Source organism: Coturnix japonica, chromosome 25 (assembly GCF_001577835.2).
Source record: "Coturnix japonica isolate 7356 chromosome 25, Coturnix japonica 2.1, whole genome shotgun sequence".
In the NCBI taxonomy this organism is placed as follows: Eukaryota; Metazoa; Chordata; class Aves; order Galliformes; family Phasianidae; genus Coturnix; species Coturnix japonica.
In genome coordinates, this window is record NC_029540.1 from 1,832,028 (window position 1) to 1,852,360 (window position 20,333).

General features: G+C 56.7%; 3 protein-coding genes and 2 long non-coding RNA genes across 8 annotated transcripts; 4 read left to right on the forward strand and 1 right to left on the reverse strand.

Moving 5' to 3' along the window:
• Positions 1-63: 63 nt before the first annotated feature.
• On the forward strand, positions 64-3,582 carry GOLPH3L (golgi phosphoprotein 3 like). 3 transcript variants are annotated; one of them, XR_001559493.2, is made up of 6 exons: positions 64-384; positions 497-667; positions 1,899-2,030; positions 2,224-2,338; positions 2,605-3,096; positions 3,418-3,582. XR_001559493.2 is itself a non-coding variant. In XM_015884617.2 (5 exons), exons 2-5 carry the CDS (start codon positions 503-505, stop codon positions 3,030-3,032), a joined length of 840 nt encoding a protein of 279 aa, XP_015740103.1. In that variant the 5' UTR covers positions 64-402; positions 497-502; the 3' UTR covers positions 3,033-3,582. The 3 variants fall into 3 exon arrangements, 2 of the variants coding, with proteins under 2 accessions (XP_015740103.1, XP_015740102.1); XM_015884617.2 differs by having other exon boundaries at positions 64-402; positions 2,605-3,582; XM_015884616.2 differs by having other exon boundaries at positions 2,605-3,582.
• Positions 3,583-4,913: 1,331 nt separating this feature from the next.
• ENSA (endosulfine alpha) lies at positions 4,914-8,871 on the forward strand. Its single transcript, XM_015884631.2, has 3 exons — positions 4,914-5,075; positions 5,348-5,473; positions 7,386-8,871. The coding sequence occupies exons 1-3, from the start codon at positions 5,019-5,021 to the stop codon at positions 7,554-7,556; spliced, it is 354 nt and encodes a 117-aa protein (XP_015740117.1). The 5' UTR covers positions 4,914-5,018; the 3' UTR covers positions 7,557-8,871.
• LOC116654395 lies at positions 8,305-12,730 on the reverse strand. Its single transcript, XR_004309628.1, has 2 exons — positions 12,655-12,730; positions 8,305-11,608 (listed from the first exon to the last, which is right to left on the reverse strand). It is a non-coding gene; the product is annotated as an uncharacterized LOC116654395 (long non-coding RNA).
• Positions 12,611-20,030, forward strand: MCL1 (MCL1 apoptosis regulator, BCL2 family member). 2 transcript variants are annotated; one of them, XM_032449170.1, is made up of 5 exons: positions 12,611-13,371; positions 16,112-16,359; positions 16,802-16,914; positions 19,686-19,747; positions 19,892-20,030. In XM_032449170.1, the coding sequence occupies exons 1-5, from the start codon at positions 12,693-12,695 to the stop codon at positions 19,939-19,941; spliced, it is 1,152 nt and encodes a 383-aa protein (XP_032305061.1). In that variant the 5' UTR covers positions 12,611-12,692; the 3' UTR covers positions 19,942-20,030. The 2 variants fall into 2 exon arrangements, with proteins under 2 accessions (XP_032305061.1, XP_015740106.1); XM_015884620.2 differs by lacking the exons at positions 19,686-19,747; positions 19,892-20,030 and adding an exon at positions 17,011-18,370 and having other exon boundaries at positions 12,630-13,371.
• LOC116654396 lies at positions 13,482-15,824 on the forward strand. The gene is made up of 2 exons (XR_004309629.1): positions 13,482-13,940; positions 14,136-15,824. It is a non-coding gene; the product is annotated as an uncharacterized LOC116654396 (long non-coding RNA).
• Positions 20,031-20,333: the final 303 nt, after the last annotated feature.

Genomic DNA, 20,333 nt, shown 5'->3' on the forward strand with positions numbered 1-20,333 from the left:
TGCATTTAGGGGTGTTAGTAAAACACAGGGGACTGTTGTGGGTGGTTGGTAAAGTTCATGTTCTTGTCTGTGTGTGTCTGACCCCATCTGGGATGGTCAGAGAGGGCCAAATAAAAGGCAGCTGTGGGGCCTGGTGCTCACAGTGTTCTGTGCTGAGCTGTGGTGGTGCAGCCATATGGGATGGCTCTGTGGGCTCTGCAGCAATATGAGTGTGAGGGGTTGGTGTGCAAAAACCCGACCTCTCAGCCCGGAAGCCCTCAGGGCAGGATGGCCCCGTGGTGGCTGCGATTCCTGGTTCCCTTCCTGGAGGTGCAGCCATCTGAATCAACACGTCACCGTGTGGCAGTGGCCGCTCCCTGCTGCGGCTCCGCAGCCCTGGGCCAGGTGAGCTGAGAGCTCCGGGTAAGAGGGGCAGGGTGGCTGTCCCTGGCCTCCCCTGTAGCCATGCTTCGGGTCAGGCTGTTGCTATACCCTTCACTCTGTTCTTTATCCCCAGGTGGGGATGACGACGCTGACACATCGGGGATGGCGTGGGGACAAAAGGGCTGAGCCTGAGGAGGACGTGGCTGCAGACAAGGAGCTGCCTGATGATGACTCTGACAACTCCAAAGCCCCCCGCCTCACACTGATGGAGGAGGTGCTGCTCCTGGGGCTGCAGGACAAGGAGGTGAGTGAGGCTTCAGCACAGCAGCAGCTGAAGGGGTTTGTGTGAGTTCCCCTGAGCCATCCCAGCTCAAACTCAGGGGCTGAGCAGGAGGCACAGGAGAGCAGAATACAGAGCAGGAACCTCGGAGCAAATATCTGAGAGCAGCATAGGAGTGTGGTGTAGTTTACATTCTCCTTGGGCTACATTTAACATTCTCTGTGTAGTTAATGTGTGCCTGGGAATGGATCTTTGGCCAGCAGGAAATTAAGAGAGCACAATAGATAAGGAAAACGCTTGCATTGTTTTTTGCTGGCTTTCTTTTCCCCTTCTTGTCCTTCTGCATTGTTCCTTGGGGCAGCAGAAGGGTGGCAGTGAGCTGGGCTCCATGACACTGTGCTGCCCCAGTTCTCCTATGGGCTCATGGTTGGGCTTGTAGAGAAAAACACAGTCAATTTCAGGCAGATCCAAGGAGCCCACGGTGTGATTTCATTCTTATAAGCACCAACCTGTCACCATTCTGACATGAACCCAGGAGCTTCCAGCTTATCTGCTTTCAGAGCCCTAAAATTCAGGGTAGGAATACAGCCTCCAGCCCAGCAAATCCAAACCTTAGGTGTCATCTCTGCCTTAAGTCCACCTGCTAAGAAAGAAAAAGCCCCTTTTGCATCTGCCATGATGGAAGGAAGCGGAGCAAGTTGTGCAAGCATAAAGAGTTGCTTTGTCTTTACTCACCAGGAAATGAAGAAAGCAAATAAAATCTTTCCTTTATGGTTCCCTCAGCTACACAGGCTGAAGAACACGGTGTTCATAAGGTGCTGTGCAAACAGATAATGGTGCTGAGGTGAGGAGTCAGTGCTTGGTGCTGAGGGCAGCATTATATGGGTGGTATAGGGGCAGCACTGTATGGATGGTATAGGGGCAGCACTATGGATGGTATAGGGGCAGCACTATGGATGGTATAGGGGCAGCACTATATGGATGGTATAGGGGCAGCACTATGGATGGTATAGGGGCAGCACTATGGATGGTATAGGGGCAGCACTATATGGATGGTGCAGTGCAGCACTATATGGATGGTCCAGGGCTGGATGGTGTTGGCTGTGGATGTGAGCTTGCACTGCTCACACTGTGCTAGGGGCTCCATGGGGGGAAATGCGCTTGGCTGGAGCAGGATGTTGGGCATCCAGTGTTATGGAGGACCAGCTCTTACCCTTGCCTGTCCCCAGCTCCCTGCCTGTCCCCTTGCTTGCAGGGCTACCCATCCTTCTGGAATGACTGCCTGTCCCCTGGTCTGCGTGGTGGGATCCTCATCGAGCTGGCGCTGCGGGGCCGCATCCATCTGGAGCCACTCACAGCCAGGAAGAAGCGGCTGCTGGACAGGAAGGTGATGGCAGTGGGGCTGAGGGGGGGGCATAATGGATCCCAGGTATCGTGTGCTCCCCATGGGTGCTTCCCCACGGTGCTGTGCTGTGTTGGTTGGCTTTGGCTCATGGCTTTGCCCACCGGTGCCCCACTTGGGGCCCATCTTGTGTGTCTGCCTGCATTTGGGCCTTACAGTTTCTTATTGGTTCTCACAGGTGCTGCTGAAGTCGGCGGCTCCCACTGGTGATGTCCTCCTGGATGAGACCCTCCGGCACATCAAAGCTGCTGAGTCCATTGAAACGGTGCAGACCTGGATAGAGCTGCTCACAGGTTGGGCCAGGGGGAAAAGAAAGCGCAGGGTTTGGGTTGGAAGGTGCCTTACAGACAGAGCAGTTCCTTCCCCTACATGAGCAGGGATGGGGCACCCACAGTGCTCCGGGCAGCAGCACCAGCACCTCCCTTCCCACCTCACATCTGACTTCAGTCTCCCCTCTTGTAGCTTAAAGCCGTTCTGCTCATCTATCCCACCTAGGCTGTGTCGGAATCCCGCGGTTCCATGTCGGGATCCCATGGTTCTGTGGTCATTCCTCCCCCAGGTGAGACCTGGAACCCCTTCAAGCTGCAATATCAGCTGCGGAACGTCCGTGAGCACGTCGCCAAGGGGCTGGTGGAGAAAGGGATCCTGACCACGGGCAAGCAGAGCTTCCTGCTCTTCGACATGACCACACACCCCGTGTGTGACACCACGGAGAAGCAGCGCCTGCTGAGGAAGCTGCAGAGCAGCCTGTTGGAACGTTGGACTGGAGACGTGCGCCGCATGGAGCGCAGGCTGCTGGCGCTGCTGGTGCTGGCCCACACCTCGGATGTGCTGGAAAAGGCTTTGGGAGGCCTGGAGGACACGCAGTATGAGCTGGCCATGAGCAGAGCCAAGGATGTGCTGGAGGCTGACACGGAGCTGGAGGCGGCTCAGGGCAGAGGGACAGAGGTGATCTGGGCTGTGCTGGCTGCGCTCAGCAGGGCTTAGGGGTTATGGGGGCACCATTCAGCAGGGCTTAGGGGCTATGGGGACACCATTCAGCAGGGCTTAGGTGTTATGGGGGCACCATTCAGCAGGGCTTAGGGGTATGGGGGCACCATTCAGCAGGGCTTAGGGGTTAATGGGGGGCACCATTCACCAGGGCTTAGGGGTTATGGGGGCACCATTCAGCAGGGCTTAGTTGTTATGGGGGTACCATTCAGCAGGGCTTAGGGGTTATGGGGGCACCATTCAGCAGGGCTTAGGGGTTATGGGGGCACCATTCAGCAGGGCTTAGGGACTATGGGGGCACCATTCAGCAGGGCTTAGGGGTTATGGGGGCACCATTCAGCAAGGCTTAGGGGCTATGGGGGCACCATTCAGCAGGGCTTAGGGGCTATGGGGGCACAGGGGTTGATTGAGGGCTGTGGGTCCATGTGTGGAGCTGCTCCCCTGGGAAGGGTCTGGAGCCCCTCGGGGGCTGCATGCAGAGCCCCTAGGTTAGGGTTAGGGTTTGGGTTTTGGTTAGGATTAGTGTTAGGGTTAGGGTTAGGGTTGGGTTAGGGGTTAGGGGTTAGGGGTTAGGGTTAGGGTTAGGGTTAAGGTTAGGGTTAGGGTTGGGGTTAGGGTTAAGGTTAGGGTTAGGGTTCGCCTCCTCCTCCTCCTCCCTGCTGTATTGGGTTAGGGTTAGGGTTAAGGTTAGGGTTAGGGGTTAGGGTTAGGGTTTGCCTGCTCCTCCTCCTCCTCCCTGCTGTATTGGGTTAGGGTTAGGGTTGGGGTTGGGTTAGGGTTATGGGTTACGGTTAGGGTTAGGGGTTAGGGTTTAGGGGCTAGGGGTTGGGGTTAGGGTTAGGTTTAGAGTTCGCCACCTCCTCTCTGCTGTATTGGGTTAGGGTTAGGGTTAGGGGTTAGGCTTAGGGTTTGCCTCCTCCTCCTCCTCCCTGCTGTATTGGGTTAGAGTTAGGGGTTAGGGGTTAGGGTTAGGTGTTAGGGTTAGGGGTTAGGGTTATGGTTAGGGTTTGCCTCCTGCTTCCTGCTGTATTGGGTTAGGGTTAGGGTTTGGGTTAGAGTTAAGGTTAGGGTTGGGTTAGGGTTAGGGTTTTGGGGCTAGGGGTTGGGGTTTGGGTTAGGTTTAGGGTTCGCCTCCTCCTCCCTGCTGTATTGGGTTAGGGTTAAGGTTAGGGTTAGGTGTTAGGGTTAGGGTTTGGGTTCGCCTCCTCCTGCTGCTCCCTGCTGTATTGGGTTTGTGCCCTGGTTCTTCAGGGGCTGTGTGTGCCGGGGGTGTCTCTGTGTCAGACCAGGAGGGAAAAGTTTACACTGATTATTTGTTTTTTATTCCTGTTTTTGTTGTTTTTTTTCCCCCCCTGGGAATTTTGAACACGTTCCTTTCCGTCCTGCAGCCCTTCTCTCAGTGCTCTGCCTTAATGCTGGATCAGCTCCTCTTTCCTTTGAATTTGGGGTTGGGGGAAGCGGTGTCAGTTCCATCCCGGGGCCTTGAGGCGCTACGGGAGCTTTGGGGGTCGCACAATGTGGGGTCGCACAATGAGGGGTCGCACAATGTGGGGTGGGGGCGGGGGGCGCTGCGAGTTGCGGGGCCGCGTGTCCTGCAGTTCCTCCTCTGCCCGCCAGGGGGCGCCGCTTCAAGGTTCTACCCAGCTCCCGAGCTTTGGCCACGCCCCCTTTCCCCTATTGGTTCTTCCCGCTGTCTATCAAACTTTTGGCCACGCCTCCCGCCCACCAGGTGTTCTCTCACTTCCCATTGGTTCCATAAGCTTCACACGGGTTGGCCAAGCCCGGCCCTTTTCCCCACCCCTCGCAGCTCCTCATTGGTCGTGTGTGACGTCACTACGGCCTCCTGGCTGCTCCTATTGGGCAGCCGCCTGTCCGTCACGCAGCCGGGCCGTCAGGGGGGCGGTGGCGGCCATTTTGGAGCAGAGCTCGGGGCTGCTCGGCGCGCACGGAGCGACGCGAAGCCGCAGGGCCGCCCGTCCCGCCATGGCCGCCCCGTTGGGAACCGGCATCGTCACGGAGCACTGCGGGCACGAGAAACAGGTGAGGAACCGCGTGCCGGGCCCTCCCTCTTCCCATTGGTCCGGCAGCGCGCCACTCTTCCTCGCCTCGCTCAGCGGTTGGCTCCCGTCGTTGTTTCCGTCGTTGTTCTTCTAGGCGCTCATTGGCTGCCGTGTGGGCGCGGGGGTGGGACTTCCGGGAGAGGTGGAGGGGGTTGTGGGGCCCAGTTGTGCGGGGCTCAGTGCGGAACCGGCTGCGGGTGGGGACGGAGCCCCGCGTTATGTTACACTGTTACAGGCCCCGCTGCCTTTCAGGACCCGCAGGACAATGAAGCCGCCATCCCGGAGCGGGTTGAGGAGGCGAAACTGAAGGCGAAATACCCCAACCTGGGCCAGAAACCCGGCGGCTCCGACTTCCTGATGAAGAGGCTGCAGAAAGGGGTACTTAGAGCCGTGATCTCCGTACAATGGGCCCGGGGTGTCACAACAGCACTCACAGCATCACAGAGATGGGGGGGGGCCGCCCTGTGCCCCCCTTGTCCTGTCCCCCCTTGTCCTGCCCCCTTTCAGCTCCTGATCTCAGCCCCACAGCTCTCATCTGTTCCCCATCAATTGTTCCATACCCACTTGGAGGCTCTCCCAGCACTTCCCACTCTGCTTATAACTACAGTGGAAGAGTAGTACCCTAAACCCCAAACCCTAACCCTAAACCCCTAACCCTAAACACTAACCCTAAACACTAACCCACTTCAACTGTAAGATTAAGGTAAGGAACCTTACTCCACTCCCCCCAGGACAGAGTAGGGGAGCATCGCCCTGCCCCGTGCTCTGGGCATTGCACCCAGGGTCTCATTAGCTCTATTGGCTGTTAATTACACCCAGGGTCCCATTAGCTCTATTGGCTGTTAATTGCACCCAGGGTCTCATTAGCTCTATTGGCTGTTAATTACACCCAGGGTCCCGTTAGCTCTATTGGCTGTTAATTACACCCAGGGTCCCGTTAGCTCTATTGGCTGTTAATTACACCCAGGGTCTCATTAGCTCTATTGGCTGTTAATTGAACCCAGGGTCCCATTAGCTCTATTGGTTGTTAATGTAACCCCGTATTGCTGGTCCTGGTGCAGCCCCCTCGCTGTTTGCACAGCTCTTTGTGTGCTGCCTTGCTGACAGGTCATGTTTTAGGTCCCAGCTCCTAAAGCAAGCACAGAAATGAGGGATTCATCCTTTGGCACCAAGTAGGGAAAGGGCTTTAGGGCTGGGCTGGGCTTTGTGGGGCCCAAAAAGCTGTTGGCAGCATCACTAGATACCCTGGGATGGAGGAGACCCACAGGGATCACCAAGTCCAATTCCTTTCTCCATTCAGGACTGCCCAGAGTTCAAGCAGGATTTCTCAGAGCACTGTCCAAACTCTGCTCGTCCTTTTGCCCTTTGCTCTGCTGTCAGCAGGGCAGAGCAGCACCATGGGGTGCACGGAGTCATGGGCGAGGGAGCGGGCTGCCCTTCGCACCACAGCTCAGCACTGATGGGAGCTGTCTGGGTGCCACATCTCTGCAGGCATTTGGCTGCAGGAGCCTGGCTGGGCTGTGGGTTGGGCTGGGCTCATTCTGCCTTTGTCCCACAAGCTCTTTTGTCTGCCAAAGTGGGATCAGCAAATGTCCCCCAGCTGCGTTGCTGTAGCTGAGCCTGTCTGGACGAGGCTGCTGACACAGCGTCTGCCCCGCAGTCACTGTTAGGATCACAGAATGGGTTGGAAGGGACCACAGAGCCCCCACAGCCCCATCAGTGCTGTGGGCTCAGACACAGTCACTGTTAGGATCACAGAATGGGTAGGAAGGGACCACAGAGTCCCCCCAGCCCCATCAGTGCTGTGGGCTCAGTGCCCTCCCACCAGCTCAGGCAGGACCCACACTAATGTGAGCAGCAGTACCAGCATGGCAACGCTTCAGGGTAAAGAATTTCCGCCTCATATCTGACCTAGATCTCCCCTTGTTTAGCTTCAAGCCATTCCGTCTTGTCCTGTTATTGTCTGTGTGTGTAAGAAGTCGCTCTCCTATGTGTTTATAAGCTGGAAGGAGAGGGGACAGGTTATAAGCTCCCTTCAAGTAATGGAAGGAGAAGAGACAGGGGTGTAGGCTGCTGGCTGGGATGAGACACCTGAGCCGTACTGGGTGTTGTGGGGAGCTGCTAAATAAAGGCCCAACAGTTGCCTTGGACTTTCCCCTTGTGTGTTGTTCTGGTGATAAGTTGGGTATCAGCCATCGCAGCTTCTTAAAGGTGTGTTTATAGCTCAGTGTGCAGCTCGGCCGTCCTGCAAAGAGCTTCAGAGTAACCTGAAATCCTTCTCTTCTTCCAGCAAAAATACTTTGATTCCGGTGATTACAACATGGCCAAGGCGAAGATGAAGAACAAACAGCTGCCGACTGCAGGGCCGGATAAGAACCTGGTGACAGGAGACCACATCCCAAAGCCTCAGGACCTCCCGCAGAGAAAATCCTCACTCGTGGCCAGCAAACTGGCAGGGTAGCCCGCATTCAAGGGCTGTTTTTTGGGTTGTTTTTCTCCTCCCCCCCCCTTTATTTTCTTTGTTCTTTTGGTTAATTGGATTGAACTTCACTGTACCATAGAGCTGGGAGCACCAGAATCCACTTAGTTATATGAGTATTTCTAGCAAACACGCAGCACAACAGAGAAGGACAGGAGATGTCAGTAACCCAGGCCATGCAGGCAGAGCTGTGCTGGATTGGGTTGCACATTTGCCTTTTGCGAGCTGGTTTTGCTGCCTTCACTCTCACGCTGCTCAGAACCATCCCTGCCTGCAGTCACTGCAGCAAGCAGGGAAGTGAGGAACACTGAGAGGAGTTGCATGGTGCCATCGTGGTGTGTTGTCTGTATGGGAAGATGCAGAGGGGGAAGTGGCAAAAGCTGATGCCCGGCCTGCAGTCTGGTTGGGTTGTGTGTGTTGGGGCCCTTAATCGAGTGGTTGAGTTGGGACTGTGGCTGCAGCAGCTTTGCAGGTAGTTTCCTGCTGTGTTCTCCCTGCCGAGGATGCCTGCAGTGGTGAATGGAGCGTGATGGGAGCCCCACGTGGCCTCACTCGGAGCCTGGAGTCGTGCTTGCAAAGCACAGGGCTGGTGGTGCTGGGATAGATGTGAGCTTTGAGAGCAGCAGGGCAGGGTGGAACCCCAGGAGAAAAGAGAAGATGATAGAGGCAAATGTGTGTTGGCAGTCTTAATGCATCCCTGGCTTGAGGTTCTTTTGTTTGTTTTTTTTTTCTCTTTCTTTTTCTCGCCTTTTTGTTTCAGGCTCGAAAGGAGCAAACAGAATGAGGTCAGCGTGGTGGCTGCAGCACAGTGGGGTGCACGCGGTGCCCACGTGGTGCTGCTGAAGCAGCTCCAGGTATGGGCTGTTCGATGGGGCCTTGGGTTGAGGTTTGTGCCAGGACAGCACCGAGTCCAAGTCAGGTTTAAACCCAGCTGTGGAGGTGGAGCAGCCCTGTGGCTTTTAGGGAGCTGTATTGGATCAGCAGCAAACAAAGGAGGGAGGCAGTGGGTGATGGATGCACTGCTTCCCTCACATCTGATCCTGGCTGGGTCACAGAGCTTCACTTTGGCATTGCACTTCATGCTGCTGTGAGCAGGGAATGATGCTGTGCTCGTACAGCTGCTGTCAGGTGGTTTATCAGTGACCCTGGGCTGTGGCCCCATGGACTTTGTGGCAGGGATGGGCCCAGCCCTGCACTGCCCGGCCGTGCAGCCTGCTTGGATGCTCTGCTGTTGGTCCCAGCTGCAGTTGTAAATAGATACGAATCGTATATACAAATATATATATAATTTTTTACATCTTCATCTCGTCCTCTTTTCCAGCGTGCTGTGCTTTTAAAAAAAAAGAGGAAAAATAGTGAAAAATGCTAAAGCAGCCTTTGCAGCTTTGGGCTGCCCCTGTGCTGCTGTCTGTGCCCACTGGGGGCAGGGAGGGCACGACTGACTGTGAGCACGTCGTCTCTGCTGGGCTGGAAATGCCATTCGTGTTTGCGCAGCGGGGAGGAAGCGATTGTGACAACACAGGATGAGAACCAGCAACAGAAGTTCAGTCAAACGGCCGTAACTTGCTGTGGGTGACGTCTGTTCTGTCCCTGGAGCAGCAGGGCAGTGTCCCCATGCTGACAATGTGCCCACGTCTGTTGCTTGCTGGGCAGGGCATAATGGAATCTGCCTTTGGTTTTTAGGGCCGTTTGCACCTTTGTCCTCTGCTCCTGAGTGTGGCTGTTGTGAGGATGAGGCTGACAGGTTGCAGTGAGCCAGCAGGAGGAAAGTCTTGTGTTCTACACCAGGTATCCAAGGGTGGTTTTGGTGCTCCGTGAGCCCCAAAGGGGTTTCTTTGGGGTGTAAGAACAGATCTCCATTCCTTTCCCTGCCCTGTGCCAGGGGCTCCTGGTTCCCTCCAGAGCTGCCCCTCTGTCCCTTCACTGGGGCTGAGCCTGCAGCCTTTACTTGCCCACATCACCAACAACCCTGATGTCACACATTGCTTCCTCCACTTGCTGGCGTCACTGAGGTTCAAAGCATTGCGCCGACCCTCCCCACAGCCCCGTCATCCCATCAGCAGCCATCCTGCTCCCCTTTCCCCCATTTAGTCATCCCCTCGCTCCCACTTCAAAGCAGGAGCCGGGTGTTTGCACAGGGACACGCTGTTCCAGCTGGGTGCCAAGTATGTGCCGGTGTTTGTTTGTGCTTTTAGAGCTTGGCACTGCTGGGGAAATATGTGCTGGGCGCTGCCCTGAGCTGCTGGAGCGAGTTGAGCTCATTTCTGTTATTGCTCCCAGTGCCAAGAATTCATTTCCCAACAAGGACACATTCCTTGGGGCCACAGGGAGGGCTCTGGCGTGGGATTTCTCCTTCCAGATCCTGGTGTTGCTTGGTCTTGCTTGAAGGAGTAGGCAGCAGAGCAGAGGATCTGTGGGGTTCATGCATTGAAGCTGTTCTTTTAGTCTGGGGATCTTTTAGGATGGGGCTGCACCCTGAGCTCACTTGTAGCTTCCTCCTCTGTCAGTGGGTGGTGAAACTCCAGATGAAACTCCAAAATCACCTTCACATTGAGTTCTTCACATTGGGTCCTTTCTGCTTGTCTGGAAGAGGAAGATCAGCCTGAGGGGCTCTGTGGGGTTTCCCACCTACATCTGGTATTTTATCTCCACAGCTGGAGTTCCCCTCCATCCCACACACCACCATCCCCATGGGTTGGGACGGGGTTTCAGGTGTTTTCCTTGTCCATTTGTGGGGCCGTTTGCTTTCCACTTTCCCTCTCCTCGAGGTTTTGGGGCTGAGCCCACGCTCCAAAGGTAAACCAGAGTCCAGCCCCCATAGCAGCCTCAGGCTGACGTCAGTTTCCTTTGGTCCACAGCTGCACCCACGCCAGGTATTCAGTGGCCTTTGGACTGTGCAGCACCACAGCCCTTCCTGCAGAGAAAACCCCTCCTGAGGGGTCAGCCAGAACGGATGATTCCTCAGGGATCCAATTTCCAGCATCCTGCCTGTCGTTGGGCACAGAAATCCATTGAGCTGCACCAGGAGCTTTGCCTCACTGCAGCACCATGCCATTGCTCCTGGCCTATTCACAATGGTGGGGATGGAGCTGGGGGTAAAGAATCTCGACTCCTAGAGCAGCTTGGGTTGGAAAGAAACTTATGGCCCCACCAAGCCTTGTTGGGTTGGAAAGAACCTTACAGCCCCAACCTGTGCTGTGGGTTGGAAGGGACCTTACAGCCCCACCAACCCATGCTGTGGATTGGAAGGAACCTTAGAGCCCCAACCTGTGCTGTGGGTTAGAAGGGACCTCAGAGCTCCTCCAACCCATGTTGTGTGTTGGAAGGGACCGTACAGCCCCACCAACCCATGCTGTGGGTTGGAAGGGACCTTATAGCCCCAACATGTGCTGTGGGTTAGAAGGAACCTTAGAGCCCCACCAAGCTGTTGTGTGGCTTGGAAGGAACCTTAGAGCCCCACCAACCCATGCTATAGGTTGGTAAGAACCTTACAGCCCCAAACTGTGCTGTGGGTTGGAAGGAACCTTATAGTCCCAATGCATACTGTGGGTTGAAAGGTACCTTACAGCCCCAACCTGTGCTGTGGGTTGGAAGGAACCTTAGAGCCTCATCAACCCATGCTGTGGGTTGGATTGAACCTTACAGCCCCACCAACCCATGCTGTGGGGTGGAAGGGACCTTAGAGCCCCACCAACCCATGCTATAGGTTGGTAAGAACCTTATAGCCCCAACCTGTGCTATGGGTTGGAAGGAACCTTATAGTCCCAATGCATACTGTGGGTTGAAAGGTACCTTACAGCCCCAACCTGTGCTGGTGGTTGGAAGGGACCTTAGAGCCCCAAACTGTGCTGTGGGTTGGATGGAACCTTACAGCCCCACCAACCCATGCTGTGGGTTGGAAGGGACCTTATAGCCCCAACCTGTGCTGTGGGCTGGCACCGTTGCTTCGGGTGACATTTGCAGGTGTTGGCTGTGACTGCAGCAGGTGGTGAGGGAGGACTTGGCTGGTAACGAGGTGAACGCACAGCAGCTCCCTATGGGCATAGAATCACAGTCATTAAGAGTTGGAAAAGCCCTCAAAGATGCATCAATTGAACTCGAGAAAGCGGTGATGAGCACCTCCAGGGACAGTGAACTCCACCCCCGCCTCCCCGGGCAGCCTCTCCCAACGTCTGACCGCTCCTTAAGAGAACACTCCCATTATCCATCCCGAACCTCCCACGGAGCCGCAGGGAGCGACGAATGTTTCCCACAGAATCACAGAATGACCCGGGTTGGAAGGGACCTCAAGGATCATGTAGTTCCAACCCCCCCTGCCTGGCAGGGCCACCATGAGCCAGCAGTTCGCTCTGGCAGCCCGGCAAGCAAATGGGATCCTGGGCTCCATCAGGAGAGGGGTGGTCAGCAGGGATAGGGAGGTGATTGTCCCTCTCTACTCGGCTCTGTGTCCATTACTGTGTCCAGGTGTGGAGCCCTCAGTACAAGAAAGACATGGAGAGTTTGGGAAGGGTCCAGAGGAGGGTCATGAGGATGGTCAGGGGGCTGGAGCACCTCCCCTGTGAGGACAGGCTGAGGGTCTATGGGGCCTGTATTGGGTTGTGGGGCCTGTATGTGGTCTATGGTGCCCATATGGGGTTGTGGGGCCTGTATGGGTTTGTTCAGCCTGGAGAAGAGAAGGTTGTGGGGTGACCTCATTGCAGCCTTTCAATACCTGAATGGAACTTACTCCCAGGAGGGGAGTGAACTCTTGGAAAGGGCTGACAATAGCAGGACACGGGGAAATGGTTTTAAGTTAAAAGAGGGAAGATTTAGGTTGGATGTTAGGGAGAAGTTCTTCACTAGGAGAGTGGTTAGACCTGGAACAGGCTGCCCAGGGAGGTTGTGGATGCCCCGTCCTTGGACGTGGGACAAATTGGCCTTTTTGGCCCTTTTTCACCCCAAAATCCCACTTTCCCCTCCCTTGAGACCGCCCCGATCTCAGCCCCTCCCCCTCCCCTCCCCCTCGGGGCCTACACCGGAAGCGGAACCGCCCCCCCCTCCCCGTGTCGTCACCGCGGCCATATAAACCTCCCGGCTTCACCCTCTCTCGCCATCCGCCGCCGGTGCTGCTCGGGCGCCATGTTTGCCGTCAAACGGAACGCCGTCATCGGCTTCAATCTCTATTGCGGCGGAGGAGGCCCGGGCCTGGTGCCCGCTTCACCGGCAGGAGACCAACCCGCGCCACCCGCCGCCGCCGCCGCTCCGGCCGCCGCCACCGGCTCTGAGGTACCGCGGCCTCTGATTGGCTCAGCGGGGCTGTGGGCCTCCACCGGCCTCGCCGAAGCCCCCCGCGATCCTATTGGCTCCGGGGCTGCCCCCCACTCTCCGATTGGCTCCGGGGCTGCCCCCCACTCTCCGATTGGTTCCGAGTTTGCCCCCCACTCTCTGATTGGTCCCGCCACGGCCCGCCGGGCTCCGTCGGACTCCACACCGAGGCCCGTCGCTCTGTGGAGCCCCGAGGAGGAGTTGGACGGATACGAACCCGAATCCGAACGAGGCCCCGGGGGCGATTCGTTACCCGGTACACCGCCAGAACTGCCCGACGACGAGCTACGGCGGGATTCCTTAGAGCTCATCCTCCGGTATCTCCGGGAAGCGGCGGGAGAAGCGGAACCCAGCGTTAAAAAGCTTTTTCCGGGTCTATTGGGTGGGCCTGGACGGCCCGGTAAAACGGGGAACGGCGTCATGGAGAAAGCACTGGAAACGTTGAGGAGGGTCGGGGATGGAGTGATGGAGAAACACGAGCTGGCGTTCCAGGGTACGGAGGAACGGGAAACGGGGGGGGGGGAACCGGGAAACAACGGGGGGAACCGGGAACCGGGGGGTGAAAACGAAAGTGGACTTTGTGCTGGGAATGGGGGGGGTTGGGGGGCGGGCTGGGCCGAGCCACGGGGCTGAAGGGCGGCTGCAACCGTTGTGGGGGGGGTAAAGGGGGTGGGGGGCTCCTGCCGTTGTTTGGGGAGCTTTGGGAGACCCTAAAGTGTGTGCTATGGGGTCTGGGCGACCCTAAAGTGTGTGCTATGGGGTCTGGAAGACTCTAGTGTGTGGTGGAGGCCCTGCAGTGTGCTATGGGGTCTGGGCGACCCTGCAGTGTGCTATGGGGTCTGGGAGACCCTGTGGTGTGGTGTGGGGTCTGGGAGACCCTACAGTGTGCTATGAGGTCTGGGAAACCCTAGTGTGTGGTGGAGACCCTGCTGTGTGCTATGGGGTCTGGGAGGCCCTACAGTGTGCTATGGGGTCTGGGGGGAGGCCCTACAGTGTGCTATGGGGTCTGGGAGGCCCTACAGTGTGCTATGGGGTCTGGGAGGCCCTACAGTGTGCTATGGGGTCTGGGAGGCCCTACAGTGTGCTATGGGGTCTGGGAGACCCTAGTGTGTGGTGGAGACCCTGCAGGGTGGTGTGGGGTCTGGGCGACCCTGCAGTGTGGTATGGGGTCTGGGAGACCCTGTGGTGTGGTGTGGGGTCTGGGGGACCCTGCTGGGTGTGGTGTGGGGTCTGGGAGACTCTACAGTGTGCTATGAGGTCTGGGAGACCCTAGTGTGTGGTGGAGACCCTGCTGTGTGCTATGGGGTCTGGGAGACCCTACAGTGTGCTATGGGGTCTGGGAGGCCGTACAGTGTGTAGGAGACCCTGCAGTGTGGTGTGGGGTCTGGGCGACCCTGCAGTGTGCTATGGGGTCTGGGCGACCCTGCTGTGTGGTATGGGGTGATTTTAGGGCTCCTTAATGCGGTGTGGAGGGGTTGGGGATCCATTCGATGCTGTATTGAGGGCTGTGGGGCTGCTCAAAGGGCTCCCCGGTGCTGTATGAGGGGTTTTGGGGTTCTCTGGTGCAGCGTGAGGGATTTGGGATTCAATGTATTGCCATATAAAGGAGCTTGGGGACGCCCTGCTGTGGGATTTAAGGCTCCCTCGTGGTTCTATATGGAGGGGTGGGGGGGAATGGAGGAAGTTTAGGGTCTCCCCACTGAGCCGAGGGGGTCAGAGTTCCCCTAAAGCCTTGAGGAGTTTTGGAGTCCCCTTAATGAGAGGGTTTGGGGTTTTCTTACTGCTGTATTATTTTGGGGGCTCCCCCTAAAGCCAAGGGAGCTTCTCTGCTGTGGGGTTTGGGGCTGTGCCACGAGGTCGGGTCCCTGCAGCTCTTGACTCAAGTAGGAGAAGCCCTCCCCTTTAAGCCCCCCACCTCCTTCCCTTTTAAGCCCCCCCCATCCCTCCCCATTAAGCCCTCAGCTTGTAGTATGGCTGCTTTAAAGAGCTGATTCTGACCGGACCCAAATGTAGCCTGGAAAATAGCCCCTGGGCTGAGCAGATGGGATTGGGGGGGTGGGGTGGGGGGGCTGCAGGTTTGGATGTTCTGGAATGGACTGGAAGGGAGAACCGGCCATTTTGGGCTGCTCTTATGTAACTTGGAAGTGAGTCCTTGGAGGGGGGGTGAGAGCCAACCATTTTGGGCTGAATTTGTGTCATTTCGAATGGAGTCCTTGGGGACCGACAGGAACTGACCATTTTTGGCTGTTTTTGTGTAACTTGGAAGCAGCTCCTTTTGAGAAGGGAAGAGGGGAGGGGGAGGGGAGGGGGGGGACCGGAAACAGTGAGAACCAACCGTTTTGGCTTGGTTTTATGTAATTCCAAGCCCAGCCCTTAGGGACCAGCAGAACTGACCCTTTTTGGCTATTTTTGTGTAACTCGGAAGTGACTCCTTGGCTGGGGGGGGGGAAGGGGGAGAGGAAGGAAGGGAACCAGTGAGAACCAGCCGGTCTTAGCCTGGCTTTATGTCATTCCAAGGCCAGTCCTTGGGGACGTGCAGGATGTGACCGTTTTGGGTTGGTTTTATGTAATTCGGAAGTGACTCTTTGGGCTGTGGTGGGTGAATGTGATGCCAGGTCAGGGCACAGCAGTGTTGGTGTTCTTCCTCCCCCCCTCTAAGCCAGCTTGTGGTGAACACCTTCCACTTTCCAGTTTGTTGTTTTTTGGTGTTTTTTCTTTGAAATGCAAAGGGATTCAGTTTGTTCCTCACTTCCTGATGGAAAAAAGTCCAGGGGTTAAGTGCCCTGCCCCAATTAAATGGGAGGGTGTGCTGCTAAACAAGCTGAGCTCGGGGTGTGTGGGTTGACCCAAGCTGCTGTTAGCAACTGAGGCTTCTGCAGAGCTGGCAGCCCTGTGTACAGAGGAGGAACTGGCTTCTGGGAGGCTTCCTCTTGGTTTGAGCAATAACAAGCAGTGCCTTTCAGTTTCATAAAGGCTTGTCTTGTTTGCTTATTCATGATGGGGCACTGTGGGTCAGGCTGTTCCAGGTGGTTGCTCTGGGCCTCCTGCTGCCCTCCAGGCTCACCAGGGCCCTCATGAGATCTCCATGGGCAGCATGGGATGGAGGTGGGGTCCCTGCCCTGCTGTAGCAGCTGCTCTATCACAGCTCTCAGACCCCAGGTACAGAGGCTGCGTCCTCACACTGGTAGCTTGGCATGGCTCAGCCCCATCTCTAAGCTGGAATCTCTTTGCAGGAATGCTTCGGAAGCTGGAAATCAAGAAAGAAGAAGATCTGCAGGCAGTTTGTGAGGTGGCCGCTCACGTTTTCAGCGACGGAGTAACAAACTGGGGCCGAGTTGTCACGCTCATCTCATTTGGTGCCTTTGTTGCAAAACACCTGAAAAGCATCAACCAAGAGAAATGCATCAGCTCGTTGGCAGGGATCATCACAGACGCTTTGGTCTCATCCAAACGCGAGTGGCTGATGAGCCAGGGAGGCTGGGTGAGTCACTGCCCACCACGAGGCTTTCAGAACCATTCAGTGTTTCCTATTTCCCTTAACCCACTGTGGGTGTCAGCTGCCTGTGTCAGCAGAGTGCAGATGAGTCACTGTTCCAGTTAAAACCACCATCTGAAAGCACCTAGCCAGTGGCATGCAGTGCCTTTGACCCCATTGCTTGAAGCAGCTTCTGACCCAAAAAACACATGCACCCTGCTTGGCAAGGAAGTGGTGGCATCCCTAAAGCAAAACAGGTTGGGGTGCCCTGAGCTTGCCTGCAGTTGTGGCTCCTGGTTGCTATCTGGGTTATGGCTGCAGCAGATCTCCAGGAGCTGGGGTGTGGTGTGGAGCCTCACTTTGGGCTGTGTTTCTCTATGGAAAGAGGCAGCTGGCACAGGAATGACTGACTGTCATTCACTGACTGTCTCTTCTTTCTTTCTTTCAGGAGGGTTTTGTCGACTTCTTCCGAGTCGAGGACCTGGAAGGCAGCATCAGGAACGTGCTGATGGCCTTTGCTGGAGTGGCCGGCCTGGGGGCGAGCTTGGCCTACATGATCCGGTGAGCTGCAGTGCTGCACAGGGGCAGAGCTCAGGGCAGACCAGCTCTGTTGGGAGCTGGTGAGCTGATCACATCCTCCCATGTGTACCTATGCAGCTGGACTTGACCCCAGGAGAATATCTAGGCATCCCCTGAGCAATTCTTTCCAAAGAAAGAAAGAAAAGAAGGTATGTTCCACTCAGATCGTGGGGTACCAATGAGGATTTATTGCTTTGGGAACAGAAAGTGGAGGAGTTGACTGATACTCTGCTTCGTTCAAGAGCATGAGGAGAGAAAGGCAAAGTGGGACAGCTTCAGTTTTATCCCGGTGGAAACAGATCTGCTTCGTGAGCCAATGAGCACCAGCAGCAGCTCCTGCCTGGACTGATCCTCGTGGCTTTGGCGCGGCGGCTGTTGTGGAGCCGATGCTTCAGAGTTGTGGTTGTGGGTTTTATGGATAAATGGCATCTTCAGCTTTCCACTCCGCTGCCTAAACTCACAGTTCTGCCGTCAGAGCCTTTTAGGCAGCGGGTGCTGTGCAAAGCTGAGGCTTGCAGCCCGTGCTGGAACGCGGGGTGGTTTCTATTCCCTGCCTTCCAGCAGGGTTTGCTCAGGCCGCGGGCGGCCCTGTGAGCTTGCAGGCCTGCAGAGCTGCAGCTTGAGTTGGCACTGTGGGAACCACAACCAGCTGCAGCCCGGCAGGGCCGTGTCCGACTGCTCTCACCGCCACGCCGGCTGTTTAAAAATAGGGAGAACATTTGTATCAAACCCCACGTTGGGGGGCGAGGGAGGCTGCAGAGAAACCTGTTGAAATATCTGTACATCTGCAGAATGTGAGAGTTTTTACCAGGGTTCAACAACACAAAAAGCAAAGGTTGAATGTTGGCGGAGCTGCTTAAGGATGTGTGCTGTGCTTCAGCCCTTGTGTGAGAGGCTTTAGTGGCAAAGCCTTGGAGCAAACCTTTCTGTGTGCTCAAGCAGAAGGGTTTGGGGTTGTAGTGGGGATCAGTGGCTGCTGCACTCGCTGCCTCCTGGCAGCAGCTGCCACTGCTGTTTTCTTTGATTCCTTTTGGTTTTCCGAGCTCTTCTGGCAGATGGGGGGTTGTGGAAGTTTGGTGTTGGTTTACTTCCTTCTCTCCCTTTTAGTTTTGACTCCGTAAGCAGCGAGCACAGCCAAGCTGATTATTTGAATGTAAGTGTTCTGCAGCTGTGTAGAACTCAATGCCTCGGCTCTGCAGCTGGTGCCAACCCCAAGCACAGCACCCACCCCTGGGGGCTCCTTATGGGCCTTTTGGGCCTTGCTGTGTTTGGGGTTGAGCACTTCCCTGCAGGGCTGGGCTGGGTGTGGTGATGAACCCACCCAACTGCAGCCTAAGCATTGCCCAGTGGGAAGAAAGCTAAAGGCAGGGCTGTTGTTTGGCCTGCCTGGGTGCTCGAGAAGCACTTAGTTTTGTCAATAAATGTCTTTTGTTCTCAATGGGAGCATCAAACCTTTGCCTTTAGCAGGATGGGGAGCTGATGGCAAGCTATGAGGGTGCTACCCCCACTCCTATCAACCAGCCCTGTTGCTGTTGCTGCCTGCCATTGGGGCTGTGGGTGAAACCCCAACTGCAGCCTCTTGGTTTCGATTCCTGTCGAGCTGAAGAAGGAGGAAGCAAAGCAGAACCGTGTGGCTGCGGGGAAGTCCCCCCCCCCATCCATGGGGAAATCACCCCCCTATGGGTAACTCTACACACCTCACCGGCTCCGTGCCCTGCTCTGCAGGCTGCTCTCCCTGCACAGCCCTTGAGCTTTCAGGGCTGTTTTGGGCCGGTTGTACTATGGTAACATGCAAAACGGAGCTCGGCCACCTGCGCTTCCTGGAAGCCGAGGTGTTGATAAGGAGCGGCCGCTGGCGCAGCTGATACGGCTCCGCTTCCTCTTCAACCCCGCGGCTTTTCGAAGAAGCGGAGCCGAGTTCCGCGAAGAAGCAGAGGAAGTGACGGCCATGAGGGGGAATGGGGGGGGGATTGGAGGGGGATGGGGAGGATGTTGGGGGGGGGACGGTGTGGGCCTCCATCTGATAGGGAGCTCAGGGTGCAGGACTGGGGGGCTGAGAGGCCCAAGGCTGTGGGCTGCCATAGAATAGAGGGGATGAGGGGACCCACCCCCCCGTGGGCTGCCATAGGATGGATGGGATTTAGGGACCCCCCCTGTGGGCTGCCATAGAGTAGATGGGATTTAGGGACGCCCCTGTGGGCTGCCATAGGGTGGGTGGGATTTAGGGACCCCCTCTGTGGGCTGCCATAGAATAGATGCGATGAAGGGACCCCCCTGTGGGCAGCCATAGGGTGGGTGGGATGAAGGGACCCCCCTGTGGGCTGCCATAGAATAAATGGGATTTATGGACCCCCCTGTGGGCTGCCATAGGGTGGGTGGGATTTAGGGACCCCCCTGTGGGCTGCCGTAGGGTGGGTGGGATTTAGGGACCCCCCTGTGGGCTGCCATAGAATATATGGGATGAAGGGACCCCTCTGTGGGCTGCCATAGAATAAATGGGATTTAGGGACCCTCCTGTGGGCAGCCATAGAATAAATGGGATTTAGGGACCCCCCTGTAGGCTGCCATAGGGTGGGTGGGATTTAGGGACCCCCCCTGTGGGCTGCCGTAGGGTGGGTGGGATTTAGGGACCCCCCTGTGGGCTGCCATAGAATAAATGGGATTTAGGGACCCCCCTGTGGGCTGCCATAGAATAAATGGGATGAAGGGACCCCCCCCTTCTCACTGCCCCCCACCCTACTGTGTACCCACAGGATGGGGGCGGCCACAGAACCAGCTGCTCGTGGGGCTCCGGTACGGACCTGCTTCCTCACAGGTGACTTCAATAAAGGGCTGTTTTAATGCAATGGCTCCGTTTTGAGGTGGGGGGGGTAACGGTACCGGCCCGGTTCGCTCCGCTCTCCGCCCCCCGCCCCATTTTGGCCCCGCCCCCTCCGCTCAATTCTGCCTCTTCTCTCAGGCCCCGCCCAGCAACAGCGTCCACCAATGGGCTTTCGATCTGTCACGTGACCGCTTCCAGGAACCCTCCACGTAGCTCCGCTGTCACGCGTGGGGCCGTCGGAATTGGGCTGGGGGGGGGGCATCCAGTAGAGTCAATACAGAGACTCCTGGGGGTGGTTAAGGGGATATAGACCACCTCCCCCCCCCCCCATGCTTTCGAACTTCCAGCTCCCCCACGCGGAATAAAGTCACGCGGTGTCGAATCCACCTCAAGAGCCGGATGGGGGGGGGGGGGGGGGGGAGGGGCGAAGGGCCGGTGCGGTGACACGGGGGAGCCCACACGTGCACACACCTTGTGTAGGGACACGGAGCCACGTGTAACAGGTCACACCCACAGCTCCACGGAACGGCCCCGGACACGCGTGGGTGCCGGGCAGGGTCACACCCGGCTCCACAAACAG

What these genes read in the sequence shown, in the direction of transcription:
- GOLPH3L (XM_015884616.2), top strand. Translation starts at nt 181, where the DNA reads ATGGCTCTGTGGGCTCTGCAGCAATATGAGTGTGAGGGGTTGGTGTGC. An exon ending in GCTCCGCAGCCCTGGGCCAG is followed by an intron (nt 385 to 496) that starts GTGAGCTGAGAG and finishes CTTTATCCCCAG; the next exon opens with GTGGGGATGACGACGCTGAC. An exon ending in TGGGGCTGCAGGACAAGGAG is followed by an intron (nt 668 to 1,898) that starts GTGAGTGAGGCT and finishes CCTTGCTTGCAG; the next exon opens with GGCTACCCATCCTTCTGGAA.
- MCL1 (XM_032449170.1), top strand. Translation starts at nt 12,693, where the DNA reads ATGTTTGCCGTCAAACGGAACGCCGTCATCGGCTTCAATCTCTATTGC. An exon ending in AGCTTGGCCTACATGATCCG is followed by an intron (nt 16,915 to 19,685) that starts GTGAGCTGCAGT and finishes GTGTACCCACAG; the next exon opens with GATGGGGGCGGCCACAGAAC. An exon ending in ACGGACCTGCTTCCTCACAG is followed by an intron (nt 19,748 to 19,891) that starts GTGACTTCAATA and finishes CTCTTCTCTCAG; the next exon opens with GCCCCGCCCAGCAACAGCGT.
- ENSA (XM_015884631.2), top strand. Translation starts at nt 5,019, where the DNA reads ATGGCCGCCCCGTTGGGAACCGGCATCGTCACGGAGCACTGCGGGCAC. An exon ending in ACTGCGGGCACGAGAAACAG is followed by an intron (nt 5,076 to 5,347) that starts GTGAGGAACCGC and finishes GCTGCCTTTCAG; the next exon opens with GACCCGCAGGACAATGAAGC. An exon ending in TGAAGAGGCTGCAGAAAGGG is followed by an intron (nt 5,474 to 7,385) that starts GTACTTAGAGCC and finishes CTCTTCTTCCAG; the next exon opens with CAAAAATACTTTGATTCCGG.